General features: G+C 54.5%; 3 protein-coding genes across 8 annotated transcripts; 1 reads left to right on the top strand and 2 right to left on the bottom strand.

Moving 5' to 3' along the window:
- Positions 1 to 111: 111 nt before the first annotated feature.
- Positions 112 to 6827, top strand: SELENOT (selenoprotein T). The gene is made up of 6 exons (XM_005525153.3): positions 112 to 278; positions 1449 to 1559; positions 2626 to 2752; positions 4016 to 4103; positions 5198 to 5349; positions 6113 to 6827. The coding sequence occupies exons 1-5, from the start codon at positions 112 to 114 to the stop codon at positions 5320 to 5322; spliced, it is 618 nt and encodes a 205-aa protein (XP_005525210.2). The 3' UTR covers positions 5323 to 5349; positions 6113 to 6827.
- A 698-nt stretch (positions 6828 to 7525) lies between these two features.
- On the bottom strand, positions 7526 to 14550 carry ERICH6 (glutamate rich 6). Of its 6 annotated transcripts, none has more exons than XM_088061341.1 (9): positions 14078 to 14550; positions 11988 to 12086; positions 11756 to 11913; positions 10720 to 10784; positions 9616 to 9887; positions 9398 to 9483; positions 8898 to 9050; positions 8406 to 8631; positions 7526 to 7999 (listed from the first exon to the last, which is right to left on the bottom strand). In XM_088061341.1, exons 1-9 carry the CDS (start codon positions 14486 to 14488, stop codon positions 7733 to 7735), a joined length of 1737 nt encoding a protein of 578 aa, XP_087917467.1. In that variant the 5' UTR covers positions 14489 to 14550; the 3' UTR covers positions 7526 to 7732. The 6 variants fall into 6 exon arrangements, with proteins under 6 accessions (XP_087917467.1, XP_087917468.1, XP_087917466.1 ...); XM_088061340.1 differs by having other exon boundaries at positions 7709 to 7999; positions 9616 to 9947; positions 14078 to 14542; XM_088061343.1 differs by lacking the exon at positions 14078 to 14550 and adding an exon at positions 12933 to 13171 and having other exon boundaries at positions 7713 to 7999; positions 9616 to 9947.
- Positions 14551 to 16583: 2033 nt separating this feature from the next.
- SIAH2 (siah E3 ubiquitin protein ligase 2) lies at positions 16584 to 20013 on the bottom strand. The gene is made up of 2 exons (XM_014254301.2): positions 19484 to 20013; positions 16584 to 18979 (listed from the first exon to the last, which is right to left on the bottom strand). The coding sequence occupies exons 1-2, from the start codon at positions 19931 to 19933 to the stop codon at positions 18422 to 18424; spliced, it is 1008 nt and encodes a 335-aa protein (XP_014109776.2). The 5' UTR covers positions 19934 to 20013; the 3' UTR covers positions 16584 to 18421.
- Between the last annotated feature and the right edge of the window lie 2210 nt (positions 20014 to 22223).

Here is a 22223-nt window from a genome sequence, read left to right as displayed (position 1 = left end):
GGGCTGTCCTTGCTGTGTGTGACCGCCAGGGGGCGCGCAGGGCCCGGCCCCGCCCCGCCCCGCCGCGCGCGTGACCGCGGCGAGCGGCGCGCGGTGCCTCAGAGCGCCGAGATGCGAGCGGCGGGGCTGCGGCGGCTGCTGCTGCTGCTGCTGCTGCTGGCGGGGCTGGCCGCGGCCCCGGGCGGCGGCGGCGCCGCGGCGGCGGAGCAGGGCGGGTTGCCGGCGAAGAAGCTGCGCATGGCCTACGCCACCGGGCCGCTGCTCAAGTTCCAGATCTGGTGAGGGGCGCCCGCCAAGATGGCGGCGGCCAAAATGGCGGCGTCCGCGGGGCCTTCGCCTCTCCCTCCCTCGTTCGTTTTCTTCCCTTCCTTTCCCTCAGCGCGGCGGCGGCCTCGCTCGCTCTTGTCGTCCGTGAAGGGGCCGCCGCCAGGGCTGGGGGCCGCCCCACCCCGGGTGACCTGTCGAGGCGCCCGGCGCTGCCGGAGCGTGGGAGGCGGCACCGGGCCGCGGGCGGCGGCTCTGTCAGTGGGTGCCTCTCTACGGCCACGCGCCGTAAAACCGCGCTTTTTCGGGCCCTTTAATGCCACGGATGGCGTTGTGGTGATGCGGGACTAACGTTTGGTTGGAATCGATGTTTCAGCAATGGCTGTAATTTTGTGTTTGTTTTGGTGCAGTGCCCCTATTGCAGTCGGTGCGCTCGGGCACCTTTGCGCCATCCCGGGGGTGTTGCCGACGGTGCCAGCAGCTGCGAGCAGGATTGAGGCAGCCCCGGCACACGGGCTCTGTTAGCGGGGAGCAGGCCCGGAGCTCTCGTCAGCACGGTTCCCGGCCCTCAGGGCGGGCAGGCTGGGTGGCGGCCGAGCAGAGCCTGGGCCGGGCCCTGTGGGTCCATGAGGCACCGCAGAAGCGCTCAGAGGAAAGTGCAGTTGGGTCTTGGGCGGCTTTCCGCAGTTTTATAGAGGCGGCTGCTGAAAGGCGAGTCAGGGGACAGCTCGGGAACATTTAGCTCCTGCAGTTCACGTGTCGTTCCTACATGGGGAGTGACACTGCCTGTCTGGGCAATTCCAGAGAGGAATTCAGACGGCTTTGTGTGGAGATTTTTTTTTTAAATTCTTTTGTTGTTGTTGGTTTTGGGCACAGAGCGAGGGATTGCTTACATCGACTTCCTAAATTAATCCCAATTTAACAGATTTTTACAGGGAAGGCAGGTGATTTGATGCCCAGTGGGTGTTTCCAGAGCTCTGTTTGTGCTGGGATGTGGAGCAAACCAGTGTCACGCCCAGGGCTTACCCTTTGGGATTTGTGATGTGTAATTTCACTGCAGCTCAGGTTTTTTCTGTGCCATAAAAAAATGTTAGTTCTGTTTTAACTGAAGAGGGTGAGTACTGCTGAGCAGTGGTTGTACCATTCAGCCCTCGATCTGTGGTGACAGTGCTGTCTGTGTTCAGTGTCTCCTGAGGCTACAGGCGGGTGTTTGAGGAGTACATGCGGGTCATCAGCCAGCGGTACCCAGACATCCGAATCGAAGGGGAGAACTACCTTCCTCAGCCTATTTATAGGTGAGCGTGCCACCTTGTGCTGTGTACTGTCTGTCTGCTTTCCAGTGATAAACACGTGCCTTTACACTGAAATAATACAGAAAATGTAAACTCAAAGGGATTTTCTATTGCCATTACATACAAGTGTGGTGATTTTCTGCCTTCCAGGTAGCTGCCTTAGTTTTCCGTACAAGTATCACTGTCTGGATAGCTGTATGATGAGGCCTGTCATATCCAAGCTAAAATTAATTATGTAACTTTTTTTTAAAGCAGTGATTTTTCCCAGCTTTTCTTCATGCTGTATCTGGACATAAATTTGATTTGTTGCTCAGGCTTATGCACTTAGTGACAAATCCCTGTAATTGGTTAAGGACACAGAGGAACGGAAAGTTCACATTTAACATCTGAATCAGGGAGAGCTCACCTCAGTGGGGAGACTGCCAGAGTGGCCTTTGGTGCAGCTGTGGGAGGAAAGCCCAAAGAAATTTCGAAAAAGACAAAATAGCGTTATTCCTGTTAAAGCAGTGTGCCCACGCTGGAGAGTGATGCCATAGTTACTGGGTGGCTCCTGGAACAGTCGTTGGCCCGATTTCTGGCAGGGTTGCAGTGGTGGGAGGCTGCAGGGCGCGGTGCCTCAGTGTGGGCTGGCTGTGGGGAGTTCTGCATCACTGGGAAATGCTCCACAACACGTGGTGCCCGTCAGTTAAACATGTCTGTGATGTGGAACAGCTTCTTTAGAAACTGAATCTGTTACCTAGTTCAGGCATATTGTAAGTTAAAAGCAAAGTTCTATCTGAGGTCTGCTGAGGGGCAAAAGAATCTGTGGTTTATGGGAAAGTGCCTTTCTGGGGCGCTGTGCAAAAGCAGGGTCTTATTGGGGTATTGTTAATGTGTATTGCATTTTTGTTTTGTTGGTTTGATTTGGTTTGGGATTTTTTTACAGTGAGATAAACATTCTTGGAAAGTTTTGTACTACCCCTAAAACATTTGATTGTTCACTGTCAAAATTCTAGTGAGGTAAATTAAGTTGTGTATGGTGAAGTAGGAACTAAACCTTTCAGTCACTGGTGTGTGTTGTCTCCAACAGGCACATAGCATCTTTCCTGTCTGTCTTCAAACTAGTATTAATTGGCTTAATCATCGTTGGCAAGGACCCGTTCGCTTTCTTTGGCATGCAAGCTCCAAGCATCTGGCAGTGGGGCCAGGAAAACAAGGTAAAGACATACTTCTTCTAGTCTGAAAAAGTAGCTTCAGAGTTACTTCATGAGGGTGCTCTGTGAGTCCCTCAGTTCTGACTGATTTACCTTTCATGTGCTACAGCATTACAGTAGAATAATTCTTACCCGTTGTACTTTACGCTTCTGACAAACCCAGGGTTGCTTCTGTGATCTCTATCCAAGCTGCTGCTACTGCAGAGGGGCAGATGAGGTTAATGTGCTGTCAAAGACGATAAAAGAGTTTTTTATTTTTTAGGGCTCAAGAGTAGCATTTCAAGCCTGTATTATTGATGTTAAAATTACAGCTTCCTGTCTCTGTGGAAAAATCAACTGTTTTGCAGTTGATGGTTCCATCAGACTCCTGATAGATTAGGCAGCAATTAGAAGGGTGTTAGAAAAATGAAATTGAAATGCTGTTGGTGTTTTTGGAGAGCAGACGGGCATGACATTGTGGGAGAATAACCCCATGAGTCAGTACTCATGATGCCAGCAGATTCAGGGTGTTGTACTCTGATTTAGAGTAACCTTATTCCAGATTTATTCCACTAAACTAAAGTAATTTGCAGACCTTCCTGCTGAGCTGCCCAGTTCCCTGGGTTTTTCACTGGCCAGTTTGCATGCCCAGAAGCTGTCATATTTCCAGCTGAATTAAATGGGCCATCTCCGTGCCTGGCTGGGCTGGCTGCAGTGCACAGCTGCTGTCCCTGTGCCAGGTTCTGTGATGTTGCAGTGACCTGTGTGAGTGTGCCTGTGAACAGGAAAAGGAAATTAGAGATGTGCTGGTGGTGAGGGAGGAGCTACACTGCTGAAGATGCTCTCCTTTCCTCCTTAGTCACCCATGCACAGAGAAAATTCCAGCTGAAGAGCTTGGAGGCATGCAGGAGGGTTGGTGGTTCCTATACACGTGTGACTTGCCTTGCTCTGCTGTTTGTGGCTGGGTCCTTTACTCTGTGATCTGGAGATTGCTGTGACAGTGACAGGCGGTGTCTGGGAACGGTTCCCATGTCACACTGCCAGCCCCCCTGCAAACCTGGCTGTGCTGGCTCCAGAGGTGTGCAGAGGGCTGTCAGTTGGGTGGGTTTGGAGCTGGTTTGGTGCTTTTCTGGGGAAGGCAAGGTGCCTTGAAGTCTGTTCAAGAGGAGGAAGGGGAAGTGTCTGTAGATGGGAACATTCCTTGAACAATCACAGAGGGAGTTCAGAGGCACCAGTGAATAATAGTAGGTGTGGCTGAGGTCTCTGTGGATCTTCGTTCCCTTCCAGGTGTACGCCTGCATGATGGTCTTCTTCCTGAGCAACATGATTGAGAACCAGTGTATGTCCACTGGGGCTTTTGAAATCACTTTGAATGGTGAGCTGAGACTTCGTTTGAGGGGTGTCACATATACACATGTGAGAGCTGTGGGGTGAGGAGAATGAGGGATGGTGTCAGGAAAGTTATATCCCAAATGTGGTATGTAGAAATTGCCATCCATTTGGATCTTCAGATTTCATCTATCACAATAAAATATAAAAATCATAAAAGTCTTATAAAGCAATTTATACAGATGTCAGATACTCTAGAATAGCTCTGTAAAAACTTACTCTGAGGGATATTTGATCCCTTGGAATAACTGTGTTATATTCTTGCTTTATGTGTGATGTGCATTAAGTAGGAAGCCATCAGCTAGGGGCATGTACTCTCCAATTAGATGCTTTCCCTGTCTGTTCTGCAGCATGCTTTAGGCTTGGAATCCTAAAGAATCCATTACAGTTACCAGATTATCAGTACTGGTGGACAACAGTACTAATTTTTCAGGTTAACAGGAATGTCAGGATATTTTGCACCTCTCCATCAATATGATACACTTCTAAATGGAAGCATTAGACACTCTGCCCTCCTTTCTTTTAACCTTGGGAAAAGGAGACTCAGAGGTGACTTTACCACTCTCTACAACTCCCTGAAAGGTGGATGTGGTCAGGTGGGGGTCGGTCTCTTTCTCCAGGCAGCAACTGACAGAACCAGAGGACACAGTCTTAAGCTGTGCCAAGGGAAATAAAAGTTGAGTATTAGGAAAAAGTTTTTTACAGAAAGGATGATAAAGTATTGGAATGGTTTGCCTGGGGAGGTGATGGAGTCACCATCCCTGGATGTGTTTGAAAAAAGACTGGCACTCAGGATGTGGCACTCAGTGCCATGGTTTAGTTGAGGAGTTAGGGCTGGGTTGGACTTGATGATCTTGGAGGTCTCTTCCAATCTAGTGATTCTGTGATTCCTAGTTGGGCTGGGGTTCAGCATAGCAAGAGGTTGGAAGGATTATTGATTCAGATGTTTTCCTCAGCACAGATCAGTACCAACTCACACAGCTTCCTAGAGCTTCTCAATTCCATGTTTACACCAGCTCTGCCTGTTTTTTGATGCTCCCAGTGTAATGGTGCTTTTCTCCCACATATGTTCTGTGCTAGATGTCCCAGTGTGGTCTAAGCTGGAGTCTGGCCACCTCCCTTCCATGCAGCAGCTTGTACAGATCCTTGATAACGAGATGAAGCTCAATGTGCACATGGAGTCAATGCCCCATCATCGATCATAGCCCCATCGATCAGCACTGAAACTTCTCGTAAGTCTCCTCCAGTCACCAGTGTGTTTGCCCAGGTGAGAGGGGCACACTGGAGACTGGATTGTGTGTTTGTTCAGTTAAATGTTTTTCTGGAGAATTAGCTCCCGTGGTGTTCAGCTGTCACGTGTGGTGTCACAGAGGCTGTTTGGGGAGGAGGTTTTGGGATGTGGCTCATTCTGCCTGTCTCAGAGCAGGAAGCTGGCATTCCATGAGGCAGGAGAACATGTATTACTGTAGGCAGAAGGTCTAATGTCATTGAAGTGTGTGGTGCAGAGATCAGAAATGCGCTGCCTTACGTGCCTTAGAACAGCCTCTGCACAGGGGATTAGGGTCTCCCTGGCTTTTAACCAAGTTGAATTCCACAACCTTGCGGAACAGGATGCTGTCCTGTTCCTTGCTTAACCCTGGAGAGCAGAACACCGTCGTGCTCCAGTTGCTATACTGCCCTGCCCCTCCACAAAAGCTCCACAGCTTTTGGTAGCACAGGGTTCACATCCTGTAGGTATTTTATGACAAACCACTTCCACATCTCTGTGTCACCTGTGGCTTTCAAAATGCATAGGTTATGATTCCGCATCTTGGGGCTTGCTTGATGCAGGTGTACAGCAGGTTCAGTGCAGGTGTGGCCCTGGCTCAGGACAGGTGTGGCCCTGGCTCAGGACAGGTGTGGCCCTGGCTCAGGACGGTGTGGCCCAGGCTCAGTGCAGGTGTGCTGCTGTGGCACAGGGCTGTTGCCGACTGTAACCCAGGTGTCTCTCCACAGGCGTTGGGTGGTGGTTCCTGGGCCACGTGGTGCAGACCCATGAAGGCCTGCACTGAAGACAGCCGCTGTTGGTGCAGGCTGGATGCCTCTCTTGCAGCCACGTTGTGCCTCCTGGACAAACACTCAATGAGCCCTGTTTCAGTGCTGGCTGGTCCACACTGCACAGCCACGAGTGCAATAATACTGTATAGTTTTTTTAAGACTTCATTCGACCAGTTCATAGATCAGCAATGCAGGCATTACTAATGGTAACTTATTTTATATTCATGTTTCACACAATGGCAGATTGAGTTGATACCTAATTTTTCCTTGGAAAAAGAGAAGTTTGTTTAATCTGTTGTATTTTATATGAATTTATGTTCTTTTTGTAGTTTAAATGAAGTTATAGGAGTGTCTGATATTGTCCTAAGCTGTTGAGTGATAGCTGTCTATCAAATATCTTTAATGTGGTTAAAACAGGTTTGTATATTTTTCAAAATCTATGGAAGAGTCGAACAGTGCATTATATACTGAATTATATGAGAAAAATTATATGCAGAATAGTTACATCATTTGGTGACTTCAGTGAAAATTAAGATCAGCTACTCTTTAATCATGTGGGCCAGCTCTAGCAGTTCTTCCTTGGCCATTTGAGAGATGAGCTGGGCCTTCCTGCTGTCCTAAATAGAACCCAAGAACATTAATTGAAATAAAGAGTTCCCATTTCCTGTGTGAAGTACCTTGTTTGTCACTTATGGACATTCTTGGAACTGCAATTGAAAAAACTGCATAAAAAGCCAACTTTTCAAAGTTACTGATCTTGTATTTGTCGTGTGTAGGCCCTCGAGAACCTCCAGTGCAGGGAGGGGCACATGGAGCTTGGCCTTACCCTTCAGGCACCTGCCACAGTTGAGGTGTGACCTCCCTGGGCGAAGCTGGCCAGGTGAAGCCCAAGTTAGCTCTGAGAGGCTGGGAGGTTCCTCACTGCCAAGTGCAGCACCACAGGTCTCTAAATGCCCATTGACAGCTCTGGGTTTGCAGTGCTCGAACCAGAGCCCATCCCTGGCTGCAGCTGGTACTCCCTGGAACCAAGCATAGGCGATTGCTTTGGGCACTCTGAGGGCATTTGTCACTCTCTGGACAGGGAACCACCTTGTTTTGTACCTGCAGCCAGCTGAGCTGCTGTGGGCATGGGCACTGGGAAAACTTGGGGCATTCCTGCTGGTCCCACCTTCTTGTCAGGAGTGGCAGAGCAGTACCTGTGTGGGTGACTGGAGCAAACACCTGCCTGTGTACCTGTCCCAAGCCCCGGCTTGGCTGTGCTATGTTTTAACCTTGTGCCTTAGCCAAGGGCTGAAGTGTCTATTCAGCTGGGGCTGGAGACAGAAGAGAGGCTGCTCAGGAGCTGCCTGAGCAAAGCCTTCTCATGCCTCCATCACCAGGGTGTCCCCAGTGAGAGCTGCTACTGCCTGCCCTGAGCAAGACCCATTTGGGGCTGTGCAGATCAACCCTGGACTGCCCTTTGCTCTGCACCAAGGCAGGGCAGGGCCAGAGGAGAAACCTTGCTGAGCCATGTGCAGGTGCCACAGCATCAGGGACTGTCTCTGGCTCATTTTGCCTTACACCACACACACACACCGGTCAAAGCTCCTGTGCATTTATTATCGCCTTGATGGAGCTGCGCAGCTCATCACTTATGTCAGCAGCCATGCAGAGCTCCAAGATCTTCACAGCCTGGGTCATGAGGTACATGGGAGGCTGCATTTTGTTCCACTGCACACTGGAAGGGAAGTTGAGGCATCCCCGCATCCTGTCGAAGAGCTGCAGGATCCTCACCCGGAAGGCAAGCAGCAGGAGCTCGTCCTCACCCAGCTGGGCTGGTGGAAGCGGCTGGCTGGCGGTGCCGACCTGCAGAACCAAGGACACGTGTCAGCAGAGCCACCCGAGCTGGGGGCAGGGCTTCCAGCAGACAAACCTGCCCCTGTGACAGGAGCCCCTGGAGGAAAGTAGCTGCCATGCACCCTGCCCATAGCTCTTCTCCCTGTGGCAGAGCCAGGGTGACCCTTGGGGATGTAGCCGGGGACCTGCCTGGGAGTGGAGTCCCACACTGTGGCCCCTTGAAGAGAGCTGGGGCTGGCAAGTGCCCCATCTCCGTAAGAGTGGCAGTAATATGCACACCTCCCTCCACAGCTTGCTTTTTGGGGAAGGAGCATGGGACAACATAGGGAGCATCCACCACAGGCTAAGTGCAGACGGGAGCTTCCCTGGCTGCCCTGCTCCTGCTATGGGGAGTGGCTTGGCACAGGAACAATACCTGCACTTTGGTTCCCATGTTGAATTTTGCTTGTCGCCCCATGGCGAGGAAGGAGATGAAGATCTTGTCCTGGGCCAGGATCCGGACTCCCACGTGGCGGTTCAGGGAGATGAAAATGGGGCTCAGTGGGACGTGAGGTCCTGGCAACAAGTTTGGCCACATCCACCTTCTTACCCTGTTGCCTGCTTGGTCCAAATACTGCCCACCCTGGATACTCATATTTATCCTAAAGAAAGGGAAATGGAAGCTCTGAACTCTGTAAGCTCCTGTGGCAGAAGGTCTCTCATTCCCCTGAGGGATGGGACAGGGGCACAGCAGGGGCAGGGTCTGTCCCTATCTCTCAAGGCACAGCTGGGTTGCCTTGCTCTGAGGGCACCCAAAGTAGGGCCTATGAGCTGCTGAATTTGTCTATTTTTGGATGCTATTAAAAATACCCTTTATGGCCTTTGAAATGTCAATGCACAGAGGAGACAGCAAAGCTGCTGAACACACCACTCATCTCCGTTTGGGTAATAGCACGTGCTCCTGCCATCAGACTGAAACAGTGCTCGGATTTTGGCTGTCCTCCGCTCGTCTTCCTGTACTATGCAAATCAGCTGGTCTCTCTGTCGTGTAATGATGATGGCCAGGTTTCCAGATGGATAGCTGCCACCAGGTAAGGTGTTTGTAACCCCCTGCTTTGCTTGACTGGTCTGTTACTACACACTAAATACTTCTGGGTACTACTTTGGGGTGTAAAAACATATTACTCAGAGCACTGTGTTAAAGGTGTTCAGCTTCCTAGGGCTGGGTCTTGGAAGCTAGTGCTCATTGGAGCTGCTGGCTGTTCTTTGAAACCTCAGCCCAGGAGCTGTGTCAGGTTTCACTGCTGCTGCTCCTCAGACAGAGCGAGTGGGAGTGATGAGCCAGGTTGTAATAAAGTGGACTGGGACACATTTAAAATTAGTAACAGCCCTGGACTAATGCAGGCAAGTGAACTCTGTAAAGGATACAATAACTGCGAGGTTCCGTCTGGGAGCATGGTAAGGAATTTCTTTCCATTTTTGTAGTACTTCTGCACCAATTTACCCTTCCCCACCTAAGATTGGAAGGATGGAACAAATGAGAGCAGTCTGGCACAGCTGCCCTGTGAAAATGGGTACTGCCGGGCTCCGACTGCTCGGCTGACACATGCAAAGGGCTCCCGTCGCTGTCGGCCGCAGGTACCTGCCTTCTTCCCCAGAAGACTGAAATCATAGCCAAGGTCACCGAAGGCCACAGGCTCCTCCTCGTGCTCAGGCTCAGGCTCCTCCTCAGGCTGGGACTCGGGCTTGGGCCTGGGCTCCTCTTGGGGCTGGGGCTCTGGCTCCTCCTCGAGCCAGGGCTCGGGCTCGGGCCCAGGCTCCTCCTCGGGCCAGGACTCGGGCTCGGGCTCCTCCTGGGGCCGGGGCTCCAGCTCGGGCTTGGGCTCAGCTGCACTTGGAACAGGCTCTGGTGTCCCACCTTTGGGAGATGAGAGTTCCTGGGAAAGCTCATAGGAAACGGATCCAGCTTGCTGTGAACCTGCAGAGCACAGGGAGGGCCTCTGTGCAGCAGAGGGGGTTGGCAGTGGCCACCATGGGGCTGCCTGATTCCTCTGCTGTAACTGGGGGAGTGGGAGTTCCTGGCTGAAACGTTCCATCCTGACAGTCTGTCTTGGGGTATTTTCTAACAAGGGCAGTCCAAAGTGCTCAGCTATTTCAAAGCACAGGATTATGATAAAAGATAGTATTTTTTCATTTATGTGTATACACACAACTGAGTAAAGACCAGCTTTTTGGGATAACATTTAGCTCCACGCACTGGAACTGACCATTTGACATCCCAGTGCTGCAAAAGCCTCAGTGCCCTGCTATCCTCTGTGAAAACATGCCCATATTGTAAATCTGGTTCACCTGTCAAAACTCCTCCTCTACAGCTAGACTCAAAGGCTGCTCAGTCATCCACAGCCTGGGCTAGGAATTGGTGGAGTATCCACCTGGTCAGGCAAAATATGGGTGAGCCTCATTTTGGCAGTTCCTACTTCCCAAGGGCTTGGCTCTGCCAACTTGTCCTCTCAGGTCAGGTTCTGTGCATCTCAGCTGGAAACTTCACACGTACTGAAAATCATGACAAATAGCCTCTCTGTGCTCATGTGTGAGGGATGATTTAATACAGCTGTATCGAATTTAATGAGATTGCGTATCTGACAATGAACGAACATGCTGCTGTGTAAAATCCTCCAGTTAGAAACCAGCAATTCCACTGCATGCATTGTTGAGACAAATGGAAAATCCATATGGAAATACCAACTCACCTTTAGTGGCACTCGGCTTTAAAGACTGCTCAGCCAACTCTCTAGCCAGGTGTCTCTTCTGCTGCCTGGAAAATAGAAGTGTTGTTGACACCTCATGTATCTTGTTTGGAAAGCTGCAAGTAGTGGATATCCCTTCTTTAGGAACACAATTTCTGAATCTGTTTTTCTCTCTGCTCACAATTCCAAGTAACAGGCAGCAGTGTCACCAAAATACTCATGCCTCAGCAGGAAGGAATTATGCCCACACAGATTCCAGTGAACAGACTGCCACTGCAGTGACATCAGCTCTGCTGGCAGGAGAGCCAAATATTGTAATGGGGTTTGGGTCAGGATTTTACGTGAAAGAGAAGGACAGATGCCCACAAGATCAAGAAAATAGCTCATCTTAAAGAATATTTTCACTATTCTTGTGTTGCTTCCTACGAATCTGACAGTGGGACAGTCGTTTGGTTTGTGCTTTGTACATAGTAGGAAGCACTTGCACCCTCAGCCTGCGAAGGATTTTCAAGGAGACCTACAGTTTGTTTCCAGGTATACTGGTTTGGTTTTCCTTTTCCCTGTGGCTTAGACTTTCCCTGGAGGTTTAAACTCTTGCACAAGCTTTGGGTGTCCTGTAAACAGCCTGAGAACTTGCACAGTTCTTATGCGTGACTCTGGAAACTGTAATCCAAACAGTTTATGGAGCAAAACAGAAATACAAACTTCAGCTTTGTTTCAGTGCCAGAGGTAGAAGCTACATCCAAATGCTGTCCCTTCCCACAGCTATTTTTTGGACAGTGCAGTTTTTGGCTCTACCTGTCTCTAGATAGTTCATCTGCCAGCACTGGAATTAACATTTCACCCAGCATGTGCCTCACCTCCTTGTGCAGCCTGGCAACAGAGGAGTCAGGAGGGACCAGAGAGAATCTGAACTTCTGGTGCCTAAAGCAAAGGTTTTTCTTCTTTAATCCCTCTCCCTGCAGCTTCTTAACACTCCTTTTTCCCTCAGAGCTCCCTGTGTTCATTACACAGACCTGATCCCCAGTTCTCCCAGTACCTCCAGTTCTCTTGCTCCTTTGACAGCAGCAGGTTGGCTTCAGAGCCGAGGGATTCATGGGTACTGACAGCTCTGGGAAGGCTGCTGACATCCTCGAGCCTCTTCCTCTCATTCCTGATGAACTCGTAGAGCTCTCGGCTGCGCTCGCAGCAGAATCTCTAGAAGGCAAGAGAGCGGAGCCGTGAGCACGGCCGTTCCACGGCAAACCCTGCTCATCCTTCCCACAGCTTACGTCTTCCTGGTCCTCGGAGAGAGGGACGTCCTCGGAGAAAGGGAACGGCCTCAGCAGGTTGCCACAGTACTCGCATGTTGGCTCAGCATCCTCCTCTGCCTGCAGCGATGGCGGGGAGAGCAGGGAGGAAGGACATGGGGTGCCAGCCCCCAGAACCCCGGCTCAGCACGGCCAAAGAGGGCTCTGCTCAAAATGCAACAAATGTGACAAAGCGCCGAAGGGCACTCATGGCAGATCCATGTCTGGGATATCTTGGAGCAATTTAATTCAAAACATTAGCTTCAGGAAACCACCAAAAAGAAAAGCAGAGGTGTTGTAAATAAATCAATAAATGCTCCCAAAGAAAGGGAATTACTGTGGTATTTATGAGCTGTGCTCCTTCCCAAGGAAGCTGAGAGCACAGAACACTGAGGCTGAGGATTTGAATGTGTTACAGAGAAAAATTCTTGATGTCTGCAGTTGTGGGAGTTTCTGAGAAAGCACCAGCAGACTAGGTGATACAGTGCTGGTCACATCTGACCAGGTGCAAACCAGGTTGGCAGCAGGGTGTGTTGAGTATGGATACTGGATATCCTGAAACAAAATTCCCTCACTCCCGACCTCGTGCCTCAGATTAATTCTTTGGTGACTTTGCTCTGCTAAGGGTTACAGGGAACTCTGTGCCCTGCTTGTATTCTGTGTTTGTACCTATTTATATACATTTTCTATCAGATTTAGACAAAATATTCTGCTGGGAAATTCTCAACAGAGGATGCAGCAGTGGGGAGAGACTGCACAACCTCTTGCTACCCAGGTGTGCACAGCCAGCACTGTTTCAACAGCCTCGCAGAAGAAAAACCTGTCATGAAGGGGCTCCTTTGCGGGCTCGGCAATGGGCGTTGGTTCCATGTTTTGCACATGGAACTGTGTGAACGAAGCAGCGAGGTGCGCCCACCCCCAACTGACCTCGTGTTGTACGTTTGCCTGTGCGGACTCGGGTCTGTAGGCCAGGAGGGTGGGCAGGCCCGCGAGGATCGGCTGCGGGCCGGCCGGGGGTGTCTCGCACCGCGGCTCTGCCGGGAGCTCTGTGCCCTCCTCGGGGGGCCGGGGCCAGCGGAGCCCATCCGCCCCATCGTCCGCCCCATCGTCCGCCCCTCCGCTGGGCTCCGCGGCCCAGCCCGGCCCGTCCATGCCCGGCGGCTACGGCGGCGTCTCCAGGGCGACGGGCGCGGGGCACGCCGGGAGCGCGCGGGCTGCGGCTGCGCCCTTGCGCCGCCCTGTACCGACCCCTGTCCCGCCCGGTACCGGCCTTGTACCGGCCCTGTGCCGGCCCCTGTACCGCCCGGTACCGGCCTTGTACCGGCCCTGTGCCGGCCCCTGTACCGCCCGGGACCGGCCTTGTACCGGCCCCGTGCCCGCCCCTGTACCGGCCCTGTGCCGGCCCCTGTCCCGCCCGGTACCGGCCTTGTACCGGCCCCTGTACCGACCCCTGTCCCGCCCGGTACCGGCCTTGTACCGGCCCCTGTACCGACCCCTGTCCCGCCCGGTACCGGCCTTGTACCGGCCCTGTGCCGGCCCCTGTACCGACCCCTGTCCCGCCCGGTACCGGCCTTGTACCGGCCCCTGTGCCGGCCCCTGTCCCGCCCGGTACCGGCCTTGTACCGGCCCCTGTGCCGGCCCCTGTCCCGCCCGGTACCGGCCCTGTACCGGCCCCTGTGCCGGCCCCTGTCCCGCCCGGTACCGGCCTTGTGCCGGCCCTGTACCGGCCCCTGTCCCGCCCGGTACCGACCCTGTACCAGGCCTGTACCAGCCCTGTACCGGCCCCTGTCCCGCCCGGTACCGACCCCTGTACCGGGCCCTGTCCCGCCCCGGACCGGCCCTGGGCCGGCCCCTGTCCCGCCCGGTACCGGCCCTGTGCCGGCCCCTGTCCCGCCCGGTCCCGGCCTTGTACCGGCCCTTGTGCCGGCCCCTGTCCGCCCGGTACCGGCCTTGTACCGGCCCCTGTGCCGGCCCCTGTCCCGCCCGGTACCGGCCTTGTGCCGGCCCTGTACCGGCCCCTGTCCCGCCCGGTACCGACCCCTGTACCGGCCCCTGTCCCGCCCGGTACCGACCCTGTACCGGCCCTGTGCCGGCCCCTGTCCCGCCCGGTACCGGCCCCGGGCCGAGGCTGCCCCGCGGCGCTCGCTGCTCTTCGGGGCTGCAGCTGCGGCTGCTCCGTTCCCCGCGGCCGCCTCGGCGGGGCTGCGGGCGCTGTGCCGGCCGCACTGCCCGGTACCGGCTGTCCCCGGGAGCCTGCGGGGCCCTTGGTGCCAGCGGTGTCCGAGCCGCCGTCCTCGGTCCTGCCGTCCCAGCTCCGCTCTGCCGAGCCCCGGAGCTGCTGCTTCTGTCAGGAGCTGGGAGCTGGACTGGGGGTGACACCACGCGTTACCAAACCCGACCTGACTGTGCGGACACCACCTGCGTGCACATGGAGCACCTGCCCGAGCGCATTCCTTACACCTGTGCCACACATTGTCACGCATCTTCCTGAGCTCTCCCGTAGGACTTGGCGCTGTGGAACCTCTGCAAGGAATCTGCACATACAGTTTGCAGAATAAAAGAGAGAAAACTGTCATGTGCAAACACAGCCAGGTTTGGATACCCCTCGGGAAAGCAGGTGTGTGCTACTTTACCATTGCTGTCTGTAAAAATTCACAGTGTCTTACTAGCATGTGAGTTCTACAACACAGTAAGTCAGCTTCACTTATTTTTCAGATGGAAAGAGCGTGTTGAGATGCAGCCAGTGGTATCAGTGACTCGTCTGGTGTTGGTGCCCAGAGCACTGCAAGATCATTTCCACGGCTTCCTGGGATCACCACAGCCTTTGCGTCTGGCTGTGGCACGACGGAGCCGAGTGCCTGTCCCGACAGCCAGAGGCACAGCCCCAGCCAGGGCCCCTCGAGTTGTGCTGTGTTCAGTCTAAACTCATCAGGTCCTGGACACTTGCATTTTCATTTGTATTTGAAACGGAAATAGTTTTTAGGGAGAACTCTAGCAACAGAAAAGTTGCTTCCCAGGCACAGCTTTTGCTCCCTGGGCATCACCTTCCACAGCAGATGGTCCTGGTGGGCTGGAGAGCAGCCAAGGGGCTCAGGGCACCTCCCAGGTGTTGTAGCCTGGCTGGGGGTCTGCCCGGCATGCAGGTCTGCCTGCTGCAAGCTCTGTCCAGATATGCTTCACCATCCCTTTCAAGGCTGGGGGCTTGAGAGGGGTCAGTTCTGTTCAGAAAACCAGGCAGGCCTCAATAATCTCTTCTGAATGTCTTAAGGAACTGTCACAACTTTACTTGGGAAGTCATATCAGCTGCCTTGGGCGGAAAACCTGAAACCTCAGGGAATCCTGAAATGAATGTCACTTGTCTACTAGGTGACCTGAACTGGAAACACCTCCCTTCTTGGCAGTGCCAACTGAGGTATTCCTTATCCTAAACTCAGTTTCAGTCAGAAAAGACACAAGGTGATGGGTTCGTTTTGTTTGGGGTTTTTTTAGGTGAAATCTAGCAAGAGTTTGCTACTCCTTCAGAACTGAATGGTGTGGACAGACCTAATGATAAAGTGTGTTAACTTATGTGGGTTATAGATAACACTGGAGTAATTAATTAATCCTGCTATATTCAAAGACACACTTTGGAGCTTTGCTTTATGCAAAAATCCTCTTATGTCCCAAATGTCAATAAGCAAATTACCTTCCACTATAAGTTTTACCAAATTACAGAAAAATTAATCAAATCCTTAGGAATTCTTGCTTAAATCCTGATGAAAGCACAGGTGGTGACAGCTGTTGGAACCATAGCTTGATTTCGATCCTGTTTATGCAGGAGGCAATTAGTTCACCAGGCTGATGCTGCTGGAGTTCTGCTGGCACAATGTAAGCGACACCAGCTGTAGAATCTTTAATTGTTGGTATTCAGTGCCTAGAGAGTAATTCCTTGGGAGGTTTTCTACATGGTCACTTCCAAGTTCTTGCAGCCAGACCGAGCTTCCCTTCACTGAGGCCAAACTTGTTCCTGTGCACTTTTCTGAGGGCTGCTGCCAGGTGCTGGTGACGGCTGCTTTGGGCTTGGACATAACTCCAGAGCTCTCCCAGGAGGAACAGTCAGGACTGGTTTTCCTCCTTTTGTATTGTATTTATTCACACCAAGCCTCACCTGTCCCTTTACCTGCCATTTTCCACCATTGTGAGGCTTCCCCCTGGCAGTGTCACCTCGTGGCTCAGTGCCTCCTCCAAATGGTGCACGGACAAGATTTAGCACAGCCGTGTGTGGAGCTGGTATTTGCTGTCAGTGACTCCAGCAGAACGTTCCTGTGGCAGGGGGGAGCTGCAGGCCGAGTCAATTGTGGTGACAGCCCCATGATTCAGTTGCACAGGTCAGGCTGTCACTGTTGTCCCTGGGACTCACATCCCCACCCAGTTCCTCTGCTCGTGTGTCCAGCAGCGGGGCTGGGAGGTGGCAGGGGCAAGGACCCTCCAGGGAGAGCCAGCCCGTGCCAGGGGATCCCAGCTGATCCAGCATGGCCGAGCACACCACAAAACCACGGAGCAGCTGCCACGCACTCGTGTGTTAGTACAGCTCCTCAGTGGAGGTTTTGCAAAATATTTATTGCAAAATAAAAGAAATATGGCAACAAAACTTAAATAGCAAATGACAAGACACTGGCCATAAAGCTCTTGCTATATTATGAATCTTTGACAATAATCAATAGTAGAGCGTGTCCCAGGGCAGCTGCAGATGGACAACCCTGTGTCACTGGCTCCAGCCATCTGCAGTCTGTGAAACCTGTGCCTCCTGCTTGCCCCTGTACCTGGCCCCATCTCCCTAAAGCAGACAGGAGCCAACAGTTCCATGCTCTGTGAAATGTGCCCCAGCCCCTTCTCTCCTTTTTCCTGTTAAAGCCACCACAGCTGACCCAGTGCCCTTCCCTTCCATAAGGTAGCAGGGAATGGAGAAATATTGCTGAAGTACCTACTGCTCCCCTCACAGCTTCTCCTGTGAGAGGCTGCTTGGATTTCTTTCCTTTCTCACCTACTCTCTCATCTACTAGGAAAGGACAGGCAGCCAGGGAGGAGTACAGAGAGATTGTAAGGGATCAGGTTAGGACTGCCAAAGCCTGAAAGAATTAAATCTGGCCAGAGGCATCAATGGCAACAAGCAGAGCAACCTCTATAGGTACACTGGTGATAAAAGGAAGACTTGAGAGAATGTGGACCCTCTATGGAAGGAAATAGGAAACCCAGTTCCCTGGGATGTGGAGAAGGCTGAGGCACTCAGCCACGTTTCTGACTCAGCCTTCATGGCAAGCTGCTCCAGCCACACTGGCCAAGTCACAGGAGGCAAAGGCAGAGAGCAGCAAAGAACTGCCAGCAGTAGGAGAGCATCGGGGTCGAGGAGGTCTAAGGGACCTGAAGGTGCACAAGTCCATGGGACATGATGAGATGCACCCGTGGGTTCAGAGGGACTGGTGGAAGAAGTGGCTTGGCCACTATCCATCATGTTAGAGAAGTTGTGGCAGTCCAGAGAAGTTCCCACTTACTCCAAAATGGGAAACATAACCCCCCCTTTTTCAGAAAGAGGAATTAGGGAGATCCACAGAACTATAGGTGGTCAGGTCTCACCTCAACACCTGGAAAAATCCTCCTGGAAACGATGCTAAGGCACATGGAAAATAAGGTGACTTGTGATAGCCAATATGGCTTCACTAAGGGCAAATGATGAGAACTTAGAGCCCCTTCCAGTGCCTAAGGGTGTTACAAGAGAGCTGGAGAGGGACTTTGGACAAGGGCCTGGAGAGACAGGACAAGGGGGACTGGCTTCCCACTGCCAGAGGGCAGGAAGGAATTGGGAAGGAATTGTTCCCTGGGAGGGTGGGGAGTCCCTGGCACAGGTGCCCAGAGCAGATGTGGCTGAGCCTGGATCCCTGGAAGTGTCCAGGGCCAGGCTGGGCAGGGCTTGGAGCCATCTGAGATATTGGAAGATGTCCCTGCCCATGGCAGGAGGATTGGAACACATAATCATCTCTTCCAAACCAAACCCTCTTGTGATACTAAAGCCTTTTATTAAAGCCCACCTGTGACAGAAGGAGTCTGTACTGCTGCTGAAAGGGCTTCTAGATGTGCTCCAAACAGGAGCCTCTTAAGCCACATATCTAATGGAAGCACTCTTTACATAAAATATAATTATAAAAGGTAACTCTGTGTGTATAATCTTCCTAAGGCACCCAAGAATTTTAAAAGACCTTGTCCCGCTCATGTTACTTACAGCACACTCTTGTTCCTCTTCTGCCCAAAGTTACAACCGTTGGCTAGTCAGAAGCCTTAGCATACAAGATGACATAGCTGAACAGCGTAAAAAACAGGAACCAAAACCAAACCCTGCTGAAGCACTACATCCAGACAGCTCAAGTCTCACTAGCAATGCATCATGGGCAGCACATAGAAATTGTCACGTTGATGCCGAGGTTTCCGTTGTCAGCAAAAAGGTGTGCGGTAGCTGTATCAAAAACGAGGCAGTTGCTGCTGCGGATGGCCACGGACACGCCGTCGTGGATGGAGCAGGGAGACGCCTCCCAGGTCAGCCGGTGGCAGCTGCCGTGCAGCTCCAGTCTGTACTGAAAGTTCTCTGCCTGCTTACGGGTGCCAATGAGCAGCACGGTGGCAAAAAACTGCTGGTGACCTTCACACTTCTCCTGTTTCTTCAGCACCAGCATGAAGTGGTGACCAAAGCACGACTGCATCATCACCCAGTCCACCGCCCCTGGCAGGTTAATGTCTGTGGCAAGGAAAATGATGTCTTCTCCCTGAAGGGTGGTAATGCTTTTGTGGGCATGCATGAGGTGGGACATGACGGCTTCCAAGGACCCCTCCCAGTCACAGGAGGTACCAGGGCACGGGCAGGAGTAGGGACGGTACTCACACATGGCTTCATGTTTTGGCTTTTCTGTGTGGTGGAGTGCCAGGGAGCAGCCTGTTGTGGCATACTGGAAAGAGACCAAACAGAAGCCATCAGGAAAGGCACCAGCACTCGTATTCGCTGCTCCCACCCGTCAACTGGAAACACAGGTGATCAGCCAGAGCTCTCGTGCTCATTGCAAATTTTACATAACTTGTATGTAGCCTGGATTTAAGCTGAGCTTTTACTTAGTATTTGTTTCCACTTAAAATGGATTCTTCTTGTATTTTGTGGTTGTTTTTTCCTAACACAAGCACTTAGATAAAACGGGCTGTACGGCTGAGTTGTAGTTAGATCTGCTGTTGCAGTTAGACCTGATCCGTCCAGATCAGCTGGAGATGTCCTGGCTTGGATTTTCCTTTTCTTTAAAAAGAACAGAGGATTCTAGTTTCAACACCTGGGGTGATGGGTGGGTGTCCTCTGCAGGGGGATCTGGGGATCTGGATGTGGGGATGATGGGTGGGGGTTTTCTGCAGGGGAACAGGGACGGGGGTGGTCCGGGCGGTCCCCCTGTCCAGCCCCTCATCCTTACCTTGCACGGGAAGAGGACGGCCGAGGCCACCTTCTCCATGGCCAGGTTCCTGATGTTGGGGGTGAGGGGGCCCCGGCAGGTGGGACAGAGGCTCAGCTGCTGCCGGCATTGCTTGCACACCAGGTGCCCGGCCTGGCACTGCAGGATGGGCGGCAGGACATAGTCGAAGCAGATGGGGCACTCGAAGAGCGAGGTCAGCTCCTGCTGCTGCTCCTGCTGCTGCTGCTGCTGCTGCTGGGGGGGAGGAAGAGGAGGAGGGGGAGGCGGCGGAGAAGTGCCGCCGGTGCCCGGCAGGACGGCGGCGGGGGACGGGGCGTGCTGCTGCTGCTGCTGCTGCTGCTGCTGCTGCTGCTGCTGCTGCTGCTGCTGCTGCTGCTGCTGCTGCTGCTGCTGCTGCTGCTTCCCGCAAGGCTTGCTAGGGCCGGGCCCGGCCGAGGACGGGCGGCTCATCGCTCCTCGGCACTGCCGCCAGCATCGGGCCGCGCTGGGAACCGAGCGGAGGGGAGGGGAGGGGAGGAGAGGAGAGGGGAGGGGAGGGGAGGGGAGGGGAGGAGAGGGGAGGAGAAGGAGGAGGAGGAGGAGGAGGAGGAGGATGAGGAAGAGGAGGAGGAGGAGGAGGAGGAGGATGATGATGATGATGATGATGATGATGGCTGGGGCGGTGCTGGGCAAGCAGCGGCTGCGCGCGGTCCCTGCCCCGCTCCCGGCATGCACCGCGCGGGACCGCCCGCACTGCTCCGGACAGTGACACCGGGACCGGGCAGTGACACCGGGACCGGGCAGTGACACAGGACCGGAGAGTGACACCGGGACCGGGCAGTGACACCGGGACCGGGCAGTGACACCGGGACCGGAGAGTGACACCGGGACCGGGCAGTGACACCGGGACCGGAGAGTGACACCGGGACCAGAGAGTGACACCGGGACCAGAGAGTGACACCGGGACCGGGCAGTGACACCGGGACCGGGCAGTGACACCGGGACCGGACAGTGACACCGGGACCAGAGAGTGACACCGGGACCAGAGAGTGACACCGGGACCGGGCAGTGACACCGGGACCAGAGAGTGACACCGGGACCGGACAGTGACACCGGGACCGGGCAGTGACACCGGGACCGGAGAGTGACACCGGGACCAGAGAGTGACACCGGGACCAGAGAGTGACACCGGGACCGGGCAGTGACACCGGGACCGGACAGTGACACCGGGACCAGAGAGTGACACCGGGACCGGGCAGTGACACCGGCACCGGACAGTGACACACCGGCACCGGACAGTGACACCGGGACCGGGCAGTGACACCGGGACCGGACAGTGACACCGGGACCAGAGAGTGACACCGGGACCAGAGAGTGACACCGGGACCGGGCAGTGACACCGGGACCGGGCAGTGACACCGGGACCAGAGAGTGACACCGGGACCGGAGAGTGACACCGGGACCGGGCAGTGACACCGGGACCGGACAGTGACACCGGGACCGGACAGTGACACCGGGACCGGGCAGTGACACCGGGGCCGGGCAGTGGCACCGGGACCGGAGAGTATCACCGGGACGGGGCAGTGACACCGGGACCGGAGAGGGACACCGGGACCGGGCAGTGACACCGGGACCGGACAGTGACACCGGGACCGGAGAGTGACACCGGGACCGGACAGTGACACCGGGACCAGACAGTGACACAGGACCGGACAGTGACACCGGGACCAGAGAGTGACACCGGGACCGGGCAGTGACACCGGGACCGGAGAGTGACACCGGGACCGGGCAGTGACACCGGGACCGGAGAGTGACACCGGGACCGGGCAGTGACACCGGGACCGGACAGTGACACCGGGACCAGAGAGTGACACCGGGACCGGACAGTGACAGCGGGACCGGAGAGTGACCCCGGGACCGGGTGACACCGGGACCGGAGAGTGACACCGGGACCAGAGAGTGACACCGGGACCGGACAGTGACACCGGGACCGGAGAGTGACACCGGGACCGGAGAGTGACACCGGGACCGGGCAGTGACACCGGGACCGGACAGTGACACCGGGACCGGGCAGTGACACTGGGACCGGACAGTGACACCGGGACCGGGCAGTGACACCGGGACCGGACAGTGACACCGGGACCGGGCAGTGACACCGGGACCGGAGAGTGACACCGGGACCGGACAGTGACACTGGGACCGGGCAGTGACACCGGGACCGGAGAGTGACACCGGGACCGGAGAGTGACACCGGGACCAGAGAGTGACACCGGGACCGGACAGTGACACCGGGACCGGAGAGTGACACCGGGACCAGAGAGTGACACCGGGACCGGACAGTGACACCGGGACTGGGCAGTGACACCGGGACCGGACAGTGACACTGGGACTGGGCAGTGACACCGGCACCGGACAGTGACACACCGGATCATGCAGTGACACCGGGACCGGACAGTGACACCGGGACCGGACAGTGACACCGGGACCAGAGAGTGACACCGGGACCGGGCAGTGACACCGGGACCAGAGAGTGACACCGGGACCGGGCAGTGACACAGGACCGGACAGTGACACCGGGACCGGGCAGTGACACCGGCACCGGACAGTGACACACCGGACCATGCAGTGACACCGGCACCGGACAGTGACACTGGGACCAGGCAGTGACACCGGGACCGGTCCCTGTCAGCGGCGCTGTCCGTCCCCTGCAGCGCTCGGGCTGAGCCGCAGCTCCGCGCCGGGGACACCTCGAGCTCCGCGG

This window comes from Pseudopodoces humilis, chromosome 11 (genome assembly GCF_049639895.1).
Source record: "Pseudopodoces humilis isolate 2021_Gansu_Grassland_sample_001 chromosome 11, ASM4963989v1, whole genome shotgun sequence".
In the NCBI taxonomy this organism is placed as follows: Eukaryota; Metazoa; Chordata; class Aves; order Passeriformes; family Paridae; genus Pseudopodoces; species Pseudopodoces humilis.
The sequence above is the reverse complement of the archived record's forward strand: the minus strand, read 5'-3'. Positions and strand labels throughout refer to the sequence as shown.